Below are 11,602 nucleotides of genomic sequence, written 5' to 3' on the forward strand. Positions count from 1 at the left end.
AAGAATTTCCCATTACACTATATACAATAGTCACAATTTTTCAACATCCTAAATTACACTTTTTACATTCCACATCATCATCTCTTTCTTCCACATAATAATTCAACAACCATCTAACTTTTTTCATCTATAATGGTTTTTTTTGATAATCCAGGTAATCCGGACACCCCGGAGGTAACCCGACTAGCGCCTAAGTGCACCTCCGCAGAAGATATCCTAGAAGACCGTCTTTTTCACCTCATTTTAATCGACGGTGTACATCTACAATGGTTTTTTTTTAAAACATTCAATACCCTACCCCAATATTTTATCTCATATTTTTAAAAAATATTTCATTTTGTAAACAATATATTAAAATATATTTCAAGTTTAAATATCTTAAACTTAAAAACTTTAAAATATTTTATTGTTTTATATTTTAAAAATAATAAATACAAAAAATAAAAATCACCATTAAACAAATAAAATTAAAAAATAGTGAAAATGACAAAAAAAATTATATATCCAAAAAGAATGAGACTAATCATTAAAAATGATGATTTTTGGTATAATTTTTGTTTTGAAAAATATAAGTCACCATAAAATAATTAAGTTTTAATAATTTAGAGGAGAAAAGAAAGCACACAGATTTTTTAACCAATAAAATGTTGCATGTGGAACCCAATGAAATATCACTTTTTTTTCATATGTTGTCATGGGTTACTGTTGGGCTCACTTTAATTTTATTCAGCATGGAAGCTGTTGAAAAAAATTGAACTGTTTTATCCCATTATTAGGCCAGCTCCATCGGTTACAACCTGTGAAAGGTTCTAAAAAAAAAAAAAATGTTATTATAATAATTTAATTATGTATTAATTTTCCAAAACCAATTGAAACAATACTGCAATGACATCTGTCCTTTTAAGTTTGGTATCGATTCTTAAAACCCTGTAATCAGAACCTTTCAACGTTCTCTCACCTAAATTAATTTCTTTTTCTTTTTTTTTAAATGCTAAAAACTCATTAAGGAGCTTACAGATGGAACTGCTCTTATACTAGTAGTAGTCTTAGTTTTATTAAATGCTAATAACTCATTAGTAGTCTTAGTTGTAGTTGTTGGTTTCTGTCCTAAATATACTAAACTATTCAACCATGATAAGTGATAACTATTTTAATTGTTATTTAGTGACACCACCAAAACTAAATGCAAGTCTATATTATTTTAAAAGAATGCCTTTGAGACTGATCGGATCTAACATAGCTTTGAAGTTTGATCCAACTTTGAGATTTACCCATCTTTCTTCTTCCCCTATCTCTTCTATTACTAACTACCAAATGGAGTCTGAGGGACTGTCGTTTCCATTAATCCACGAGCATCCTATGAAGCCCTGGAATGATTTGAGGAAAGGTGATTGTTGTGGACGCTTCGTATCTGTGAGTGATGGATACTATTGTATAAACTGTGATTTTTTCGTGCACAAGAAATGTGGCGACAATCTCTCTGAATTCATCGTCCACCCATCTCACCCCAATCACACTCTCCGGATTCGATCTAAGAAAGGTTTTTGTATATGTCGTTTATGTGGAAGGGAAACTTGGAATACATTCTATCGTTGCAAGGTGTGTGACTTCAAAGTGGATCTAGACTGTGCCAAGCACCCACCACCACTAGTTATTGAAAATTTCAAGACGCACAGCCACAAGCTTACATTTCTCAAGGAATTGACCGAGTTCTACTGTTGTGCTAAATGCGGGAAAGCTGGTGATGGATTTACTTACAAATGTGAAGAATGTGATGTCGCCTTCCATGTTGATTGTGTATGGCACCCAACAGGAGAGCTAAATTACTCGCCAGAGGTAAGCCATTCTTACCACTCCTTGCATCCTCTTAAACTCCTCACGGGTCCACCACCAGACTATTCTGATGGTAAATGCCGTCTTTGCGAAAATGAGGTTGATGAAGAATTGTTTTATCATTGTTCTTCTTGTAACTTCACCTTGGATATGCGCTGTGTTCTGAATCCACCACCACAATCTCTTGTTGATTTGAATGTTCATGATCACCAAATCACCCTCCTTCCAAGACTCTTTTCTTTTTCATGTAATGCTTGTGGGCTGAAAGGAGACCGAAGCCCCTACATGTGTGTTCAATGTGATTTCATGATCCATCAAGACTGTCTTGGTCTTCCACGTGTTATTAACATCAATCGGCATGATCACCGTGTTTCTCGTACTTCGGTTCTTGGTGTTGTGAATTCTGTGTGCGGAGTTTGTCGCAAGAAGGTGGATTGGACTTGTGGTGGGTTTTCTTGTCAAAGGTGTCCTGGCTATGTCGTTCATTCTAAATGTGCTACTAGAGAGGATGTGTGGAACGGAAAAGAACTCGAAGGAGTACCTGAAGAAGAAGAAGATACAGAACCATATGTGGTGTTAGATGACAACACAATACATCATTTCAGCCATGAAGAGCATAACCTAAGACGAATCCATGGGAATGGTGTTCTCTATGAGGATAACAAGTGGTGTAGTGCATGCACCCATCCCATCGGTCTCCAATCCTTTTATGACTGTATGGATTGTGATTTTTCTCTCCATCATAAATGTGCTGAATGTCCTAAAAAGAAATGGCATGTGCTACACAATGAACAGCTTACTTTAGTTACGAACAAGGAGCTACGTGTCTTCAGTTGTGATGCTTGCAATCGAACGTCCAATGGTTTCATGTACAAGGATGGTGATAAGAAGTTAGATGTCTTGTGCGGTTCAATTTCGGAGCCATTTGTCCATCCAAGTCATCCCGAACATCCCTTATATTACATTCCAACAGGAGAACTATGCGATGGTTGCAGCAACATAGAACGTCGGATGCTTAGGTGCGTTGAAGGTGATTGTGAATATGTATTGGGTTTCAAATGTGCCACTCTACCACAAGTGGTAAAGCACAGAATAGATGATCATCCTCTCTCACTATGCTATGGCGAGAAAAAGGCAAGTGGTAAATACTGGTGTGACATTTGTGAGGAAAGAACCTATCCAAATAACTGGTTCTACACGTGTAAAGATCAGCGGGCTAGTTTGCATACAGAATGTGTGCTCGGAGACTTTGAAGGGCTCATGCCAAGAAGCGTAGCAAAGTTGTGGGGCGAATCATATGAGGTGGAGCTCAATAATAGTGTAACTCGCCCATTTTGCAGCAGGTGTAAGTCTCGTTGCATGTACCCTATCAAACTCAAGTTGCTTGGAACCTCAGGAACATACGCTTGCTCTTATTTTTGCTCATCTTAATTAATTTCGAGAGGTCTATAGATATAAATCATTAAAACTATAAAGTGTAATAAAGTACGCCATGAGGCAAGATATTTATTCGTTTTAGAATTTCTTGTATTCTTCCTTGGACAAGTTCACTTCCATTATGAGTTGATATCCCTAATGTACTTATCATACCCATAATGTTTGTTATAACAGAAGGCGTGCTATTTTCTTTAAAATTATAGGTAACAGATTCTTGAGAAATAATAATAAAAATCACTGTGACACATAGTGTAACAAGCTTATGAACATCATCTTTTGAAATTCTGGTGCTTGACTCAGCCTTGCCAACAATCGCTAGTCAAAAATCACTACAAATTTATATTACACCTATGGAGCTGCATTTGCAGTAGTTGAGATCAATACATTAACTGGTAACTATCATACAAGAACAGTCGATGTAAAGTTGGACCTGGGATATTGGACAAGTACTCACTCTTCTCTTTGAAACAAAAACAAAATCACTTGAAATCTTAACAAAAGAGTGTTGTCTTTATGTCTGAAATCTCACCATGTTGCAGATAGAAGGGGCATTTGTGCAAGGGTTAGGATGGGTAGCTCTAGAAGAAGTCAAATGGGGAGATGCAGCTCAAAAATGGATTAAACCGGGGATTCCCTTCAACTTATAGGTTTCTCTTCTCAAGGTATATAAAAAGCACACACCCAAAGCTTTGTTACTTTACTTACAAGTCAAGAAACTGACCCAAGATACATTGGTCAAAAACAGTTGGTGAGCCTCCGTTTTCTTTGCGATTAAAGATGCGATCAAAGCGGCTAGAGCCGATCGGTGGGTCTTGGCAGGAAATGGTTCAATCTGGACACTCCTGCCACCCCGGAGCGTATATTAGGATGGCTTGTTTCGATGAGTTTATTTCTCCTTTTGTGAGTTTAGATTTCAGCCCTAAGCTTAGTGTTTGAGACATGAGGATGGTAGACTCACAGGTTTTCCCGACATAAGCAAGCAGTAACTTCTGTACCAAGTAGTGTTTGAGACTTTGCTTATGTGACCAAAATCACTGTTTTTTTTTTTTTTGTTTTTTTAGACACAATCAAAATCACTGTCTACTCCGAAATACATGTAACTGATTGTGAATTTTTTGAATTATATATATTTTGTAAATTCTCAAAGCCCATTCTCCCTTACGTTACGATATATTATGTGACGCATCATCATCCTTTGTATTACATTCCACAATACAAAGATGAAACCAGCAGTGGTTAGACCATCTCCAATGCTACACTATAATTTTCTCTATATTTTACTCTAGAATAGAGTAATTCTATTATAGAGTTGGATTTGCTCCAATGGTTCACTCTATAATAAAGTTACTCTATTCTAGAGTGAAATATAGAGTATTCTTATTTTTTCACTCTATATTTGGAGTAAAAAAATGAGATTACTCTATATTTCACTCTATTATAGAGTAACTCTATTATAGAGTGAACCATTGAAGCAAATTCAACTCTATAATAGAGTTACTCTATTTTAGTGTAAATTATAGAGGAAAAAATAGAGTCCCCTTAGAAATGCTCTTACAACTTCGACAGTATTATGAAGCAAAGTGTAAGGAGTTTTGGCGCACAGAGAAACTGACAACTGACTCTCTCAGTCAATTACATAATCAATCATGTTTACTTATTGGAATAGCTCTTTATTCAATATTCAATAAACTAATACAAAAGCTAGAGCGAAAAGAATTTCCCATTAATTGTATTTGTCGGTTTCTGTCCTAAATATAGTTAACTAATCAACCATGATAATTGAGAAGTACTTTAATTATTATTGAATGACCACCAAAAGTAAAAAAGTAAGTCTATAAGAACGCCTCTCAGACTAACCATCTAACCTAGCTTTGAAATTTTATGCAACTTTGGGATTTAGCCATCTTCTTCTCCTCTCTTCGTATACGACCACCAAATGGAATCTGAGGGAGGAGTGTTGTTACCATTGTTTGACGAGCATCCTATGATGCCTTGGAATGATCTGAGGAGAGGTGAGTGTTGTGGGAGATATGAATCACAGAGTGACGGCTACTATTGTAAACTCTGTGTCTTTTTCGTCCACAAGAAATGTGGCAACAACGAGCTCTCTCAATTCATCGACCACCCATCTCACCCCAATCACACTCTCCAGCTTCGACATGATAAAGGAGGTAACATATGTGATTTATGTGGTTGGAAAATCGCAAAGCTATGCTATCGTTGTCAGATGTGTGACTTCGACTTGGATCTACACTGTGCCAAGTACCCACCACCAGATGTTATTGACAATTTTGAGACTCACCCCCACAAGCTCACACTTGTCAAGGAACCGATTTTGTTCAACTGTTCTGCTAAATGCGGGAAGGCTAGTGTTGGACTTACTTACAAATGTGATGAATGCGATGTAGCCTTCCACGTGGATTGTGTATGGCACCCAGCAACAGATCATCCGACAGAGGTAAACCATCCTTACCACTCCTTGCATCCTCTTAAGCTCCTCACAGGTCCGCCACCGGACTATTCTGATGGTAAATGTCGTCTTTGCGGAACAGAGATTGACAAAGAATTGTTTTATAATTGTTCTTCTTGCAACTTCACACTGGATATGCCTTGTGTTTTGAACCCACCACAAAAATCTCTTGTTGATCCGAAAGTGCATGATCACCAACTCACCCTTCTTCCACGACTCGATTCTTTTACATGTAATGCTTGCGGTCTAAAAGGAGATCGAAGCCCTTACGCATGCTTTGATTGTGGTTTCATGATCCATCAAGACTGTCTTGGCCTTCCACGTGTCATTAACATCAACCGGCATGATCACCGTGTTTCTCGTACTTCCGTTCTTGGTGACGCTGCTATGAATTCTGTCTGCGGAGTTTGTCGCAAGAAGGTGGACTGGACTTGTGGAGGGTTTTATTGTAAGAGGTGTCCTGGCTATGTCTTTCATTCTAAATGTGCTACCAGAAATGATGTGTGGAACGGGAAAGAACTCGAAGGAGTACCCGAAGAAGAAGAAGGTACAAAACCATATGTGGTAATAGATGAAAACACAATACAACATTTCAGCCACAAAGAGCATTACCTAAGACGAATCCATGGGAATGGTGTTTTGTATGAGAATAACAAACGATGCAGCGCATGCATCCATCCCATCGGTCTCCAATCCTTTTATGGATGTATGGATTGTCATTTTTCTCTCCATCAGAAGTGTGCTGAATGTCCTAAAAAGAAAAGGCATGTACTACACAATGAACGCCTCACTTTAGTTACAAACAAGGACCTAGAAGTCTTCAGTTGTGATGCTTGCTATCGAAGGTCCAATGGTTTCATGTACAAGGATGGGGGTAAGGAGTTTGATGTCTTGTGCGGTTCAATTTCTGAGCCATTTCTCCATCCAAGTCATCCCCATCATCCCTTATATTACATTCCAACAGAAGAAGTAGAAATATGCAATGGTTGCAAAAACAGCAAGGAAGATTATGTGCTCAGGTGCATTGAAGATGATTGTAGATTTGTATTGTGCTTCAAATGCGCCACTCTACCACAAGTGGTGAAGCACAGAGTAGACGATCATCCTCTCTCACTGTGCTATGGCGAAGAGGAAGAGGCAAGTGGTAAATATTGGTGTGATATTTGTGAGAGAGAAACCAATCCAAAGGAATGGTTCTACACTTGTAAAGATCAGCGGGCTAGTTTGCATACAGAATGTGTGCTCGGAGACTCTGCAGGGCTCATGCCAAGAAGTATAGCAGAGATTTGGTGCAAATCGTTTGAGGTGGAGCTCAATAATAGTGTAACTCGTCCGTTTTGCAAGGGGCCGTGTAAGGATCGTTGCAAGTACCCTATCTACTTCAAGTTGCTTGGAAGAATCTCAGAGACATACCTTTGCTCCGTTTCTTGCACATATTGGTTTCGTTGATGAGGAAAGATGTTTTGTTCGTTCAAGTTTCTTATATTCTTCCTTGGACAAGTTCACTTCCATTATGAATTTGATGATCTCTATCGAACTTATTTTTATTTTATTTTAAAAAGGTGAGCTGTTTTCTTATAAATTTATAGGTAACAGATTCTTGAGGATTTAAAGAACAATCGCTGTGAATCATAGTGTAACCGAGTGTTGTTATCACCATTCTTTGTGTTATCTCTGCCTATTCAAACATGGAAGAAAGATGTATCTCTCTTCTCTTGGGTAGAAAATGATTGCTTATCAAAGCATTTTTCAGTAAACTATTATAGAAGGAAATCGTGAAATCAAAGCATAACACAATGTCTCAACTCTCAACACTCTTGAACTTTCATGTAGGTCACAGGGGAAGCAGAATATACTGATGCCCCAGTGCCTCCTAATACGATGCATGCTGCCTTAGTGCTAAGCAAAATGCCACATGCTCGCATATTTTCAATATACTCGAAATCCAAATCTTCACGTGGTTTTGCTGGTATGTTTCTTGCCAAAGACGTTCCAACAGACAATAAGATTGGACCTGTGGTAGCTGATGAAGAATTATTTGCTACAGATGTGGTCACATGTGTGGGACAAGTAAGAAGACTTGAAACTTTTTATTTCTTAGATTATCGCTAAACTGTGTCTGGATTTTTTCAGGTCATTGGTGTGGTTGTTGCGGATACACATGAAAATGCTATATTACCAGCAATATTATCAATCAAGGAGGCTATTGCTGCTAAAAGTTTCCACCCAAACACAGAGAAAATGCTAAGGAAAGGAGATGTAGAGCTATGCTTTCAGTCAGGTCAGTGAGATAGGATAATAAATGGAGAGGTTCAAATGGGCAGCCAGGAACACTTTTACATGGAGCCCATGGTAGTTTGGTCTGGACAAGTGATGGTGGCAACGAAGTTCATATGATCTCATCCACTCAAGTAACCATAATATTTAGTATTTACAACATCATCTAAAATGTTATTGTTATCACTCTACAACAAGTTGATAGCCCTAAGGTCTCTATAGGTTATAATGTTATATCAACTAATTATGATTTTAAATGAAAAATGTTTTTTTTTTCTGCTTGATTTAAATATATGTAGGATCCTCATAGGCACCAGCAATATGTTTCACATGTTCTTGGCCTTCCATTTTCTAAAGTGGTGTGCAAAACTAAAAGAATTGTGGTGATCAGCCTTCATAGCTGCTGCAGCTTCTGTTCCTGCCTACCTATTGAACCGACCGGTGAAACTCATACTGGACAGAGATGTGGACATGATGATATCTGGTCACCGTCATAGTTTTGTTGGAAAGTACAAGGTATCATCATCCTCTGTGGTTATTAGATAAAGCGTTTTCTTATTAATTGTTATTCCGATACTATTTACAGGTTGGGTTTACTAATGGTGGGAAAGTATTGGCGTATGACCTTGAAGTCTACAACAATGGTGGAAACTCTTTGGATCTTTCCCAAGCTGTTCTTGAGATTGCCATGTTTAACTCTGATAATGTCTATGAGATCCCACATGTGAGGATCAGAGGGAACGTTTGCTTTACTAACTATCCTAGCAACACTGCTTTCCGAGGCTTTGGAGGTCCGCAAGGCATGCTTATAACCGAAAACTGGATCCAGAGAATCGCAGCTGAACTGGATAGAAGCCCTGAAGAAATCAAAGTGAGTTGAAGAAATCATAATGTTCCTGAAAGTTCATAGGAATTTTTTCTCATGTTTTGATGTTTTCTTGCGTGTCAATTTAGGAGATGAACTTTCAAGTGGAAGGCTCTATCACACATTACTCTCAGTGTATTCAGCATTGCACACTGCATCAGCTCTGGAAGGAGCTGAAAGTGTCTTGCAACTTTCTAAAGGCTCGTAGAGAAGTCGACGATTTTAATAGCCACAACCGGTGGAAAAAGCGTGGTGTGGCTATGGTTCCTACAAAGTTTGGCGTTTCATTTACCAAAAAGTTCATGAACCAGGTAAGAAACAGTCCACTTTGCACTACCATTTCTTGCGAAGCAAGAAACAGAGTTTTTGTTACTTATCCATTTTTTATTTTGGGTGTTAGGCAGGTGCTCTTGTTCATGTGTACACAGACGGCACTGTTTTGGTGACACATGGAGGTGTAGAGATGGGTCAAGGATTGCATACGAAGGTTGCCCAAGTTGCTGCTTTTGCCTTTAACATTCCCCTTAGTTCCGTTTTTGTATCAGAGACGAGCACCGACAAGGTAATATTTATAATATAAAGTGTTAAGAAATAATATGTAACTATGTTTCAGGCACAAAACTGTTCGTTGCTCTATATTTTGATAGGTTCCAAATGCGTCACCAACCGCTGCTTCTCTGAGCTCTGACATGTACGGTGTGAGCAGATTAAAGCACGAATGGAGCCTCTTGCCACTAAGCTCAGTGGCAACTCCTTTGCTGAGGTAACTCAATGAAACATTCTTTGCCTTTTGATGAATAAAACTCTCTTAACCTGCTTTGTTTTGATTGGTATGTAGCTGGCAAGTGCATGCTATTTTCAACGAATAGACCTCTCTGCTCATGGCTTTTACATTGTTCCCGATGTTGGCTTTGACTGGATCTCCGGTAAAGGAAACCCATTCAGATATTACACCTACGGAGCTGCATTTGCGGAAGTTGAGATCGATACATTAACCGGTGACTTTCACACAAAAACGGTCGATATAAAGTTGGACCTGGGATATTCTCTTAACCCAGCCATAGATATTGGACAAGTACTTGAAACAAAACCACTTGAAATCATTAAGACAAGAGTGTTGCGTTTGTGTCTGAAACCTGAACATGTTTTGCAGATAGAAGGAGCATTCGTACAAGGGTTAGGATGGGTAGCTCTAGAAGAAGTGAAATGGGGAGATGCATCTCATAAATGGATTAAACCAGGGAATCTACTCACTTGTGGACCTGGTAACTACAAGATACCTTCCTGTTCGAAATCCCTCCAGACTGGCACAAGATATCTCCATCAAAATTGCCTACACAAAAAAAAAAGATAAGTCTCCTTTTCAATATTTTGGTCAATTATCCATTACCACTAAATAATACTTCACACTTTGTGCAAGTCGTGGATTCTTGATTAATTATTTATCAATTATTCATTCGCTGAGTCAATGTTATAAATTACTAGGTCCTTGTCCGCGCTACGCGCGGATAGTATTTTGTTTTTTTCTTCATATTTTTGTACTATTATGTCAATTGTTTAGTTTTATAAAATGTTATGTTTTTATTGTAAATTTGGAATTAAAAATCTAGTTTTTCCTTACTGTAAAGTAAGTTAATTTTTTTGAATCTTACCACAATACATTATACATAAAGAGAATATAGTTGGTCTTTATATTCTTATTTGGTGTAATATTGAAAATTTTGATGGTTTTTTTAAATTATATATATTAGGATTGATTTTCGTGACTATATTCTATAATTGTCTAAAAAAATTGTTTGTCCTATATAGACATCCACATAAATATGGACTTCTGATAAATTTGTTCATTGAGATATTTAGTTTCACTTTTAACTTTATTCTCTTTTTTGACATCCTCATGCTAGCTTGTGGGGCTAGCCAACTTGGTGCAAAAGGGTTTACAAAAGCTGATTGAGATGCGCGTGATCGGACACCTTTTGCTAGGCTATTCATACGGAATTTTAAAGCTCTAGCAATATAAGCAATAGAAAGTTCAGAAAATTCTTTAGATACAGCCTGTATTTCGTTGAGCTCCGAGTCCAACACAGGCCAATCTTTCTCCTTTTGAATAAGCATAACCAGTTGTTCACAGTCGATTGAAAGACCATCTCTCTGTGTCTAAACTTCAGTATCACTTGCATTGCCCATAGCAAACCTTCAGCTTCCGCTTACAGTGGTGATTTGGTGCGTGTATATCGGTCCTTACTCCAAACAGCATTGGAAAGTCACCATCCATTAACACAAAGTCAAGTAAAGATATGTCTTTTTCATTTATCCAGGATGTCTAGCAGGAGCGTTTCTTTGCGAAAGAACAGTTGTGTCTGTTACCTCAACTCCCATGTCAATCTCCATAATCTTGTCTACACGTTGAGTTATCCTCCAACACTATGCTTCAATTTTATTCGCTAATGGGAAAAACATAATTCCTACGACACTATTAATGATTATTTTTTTTGTTAGACCGATACGGCAAACTTATGTTTTATTTAACAAAACTCTTATTTTAATTTTGTATTAAAGAATCAATTATATTTTATATTATCCATAATTTTAGTAAATTTACTTATTTGTCATGTTTTTATTAGGTTTTCGCTAAATCATTGATTTATTATTTATTTTTAGCTAAGTCACTAATTTATTAATTTAAAAATACCCTTAATTAATATTATATATATATATTA

The 11,602-nt window shown here is 37.4% G+C and overlaps 2 protein-coding genes and 1 pseudogene across 2 annotated transcripts; all 3 read left to right on the forward strand.

Moving 5' to 3' along the window:
- Positions 1–837: 837 nt before the first annotated feature.
- LOC106345290 lies at positions 838–3,363 on the forward strand. Its single transcript, XM_013784517.3, has one exon. It carries the CDS (start codon positions 1,132–1,134, stop codon positions 3,262–3,264), a length of 2,133 nt encoding a protein of 710 aa, XP_013639971.2. The 5' UTR covers positions 838–1,131; the 3' UTR covers positions 3,265–3,363.
- A 1,440-nt stretch (positions 3,364–4,803) lies between these two features.
- Positions 4,804–7,411, forward strand: LOC106365502. Its single transcript, XM_048770181.1, has one exon. The coding sequence runs from the start codon at positions 5,207–5,209 to the stop codon at positions 7,187–7,189; it is 1,983 nt and encodes a 660-aa protein (XP_048626138.1). The 5' UTR covers positions 4,804–5,206; the 3' UTR covers positions 7,190–7,411.
- Positions 7,189–10,836, forward strand: LOC106362471 (annotated as a pseudogene).
- Positions 10,837–11,602: the final 766 nt, after the last annotated feature.

The sequence above is a fragment of the Brassica napus genome, chromosome C9 (assembly GCF_020379485.1).
Source record: "Brassica napus cultivar Da-Ae chromosome C9, Da-Ae, whole genome shotgun sequence".
NCBI classification, from domain to species: domain Eukaryota; kingdom Viridiplantae; phylum Streptophyta; class Magnoliopsida; order Brassicales; family Brassicaceae; genus Brassica; species Brassica napus.

What these genes read in the sequence shown, in the direction of transcription:
- LOC106345290 (XM_013784517.3), top strand. Translation starts at nt 1,132, where the DNA reads ATGATAAGTGATAACTATTTTAATTGTTATTTAGTGACACCACCAAAA.
- LOC106365502 (XM_048770181.1), top strand. Translation starts at nt 5,207, where the DNA reads ATGGAATCTGAGGGAGGAGTGTTGTTACCATTGTTTGACGAGCATCCT.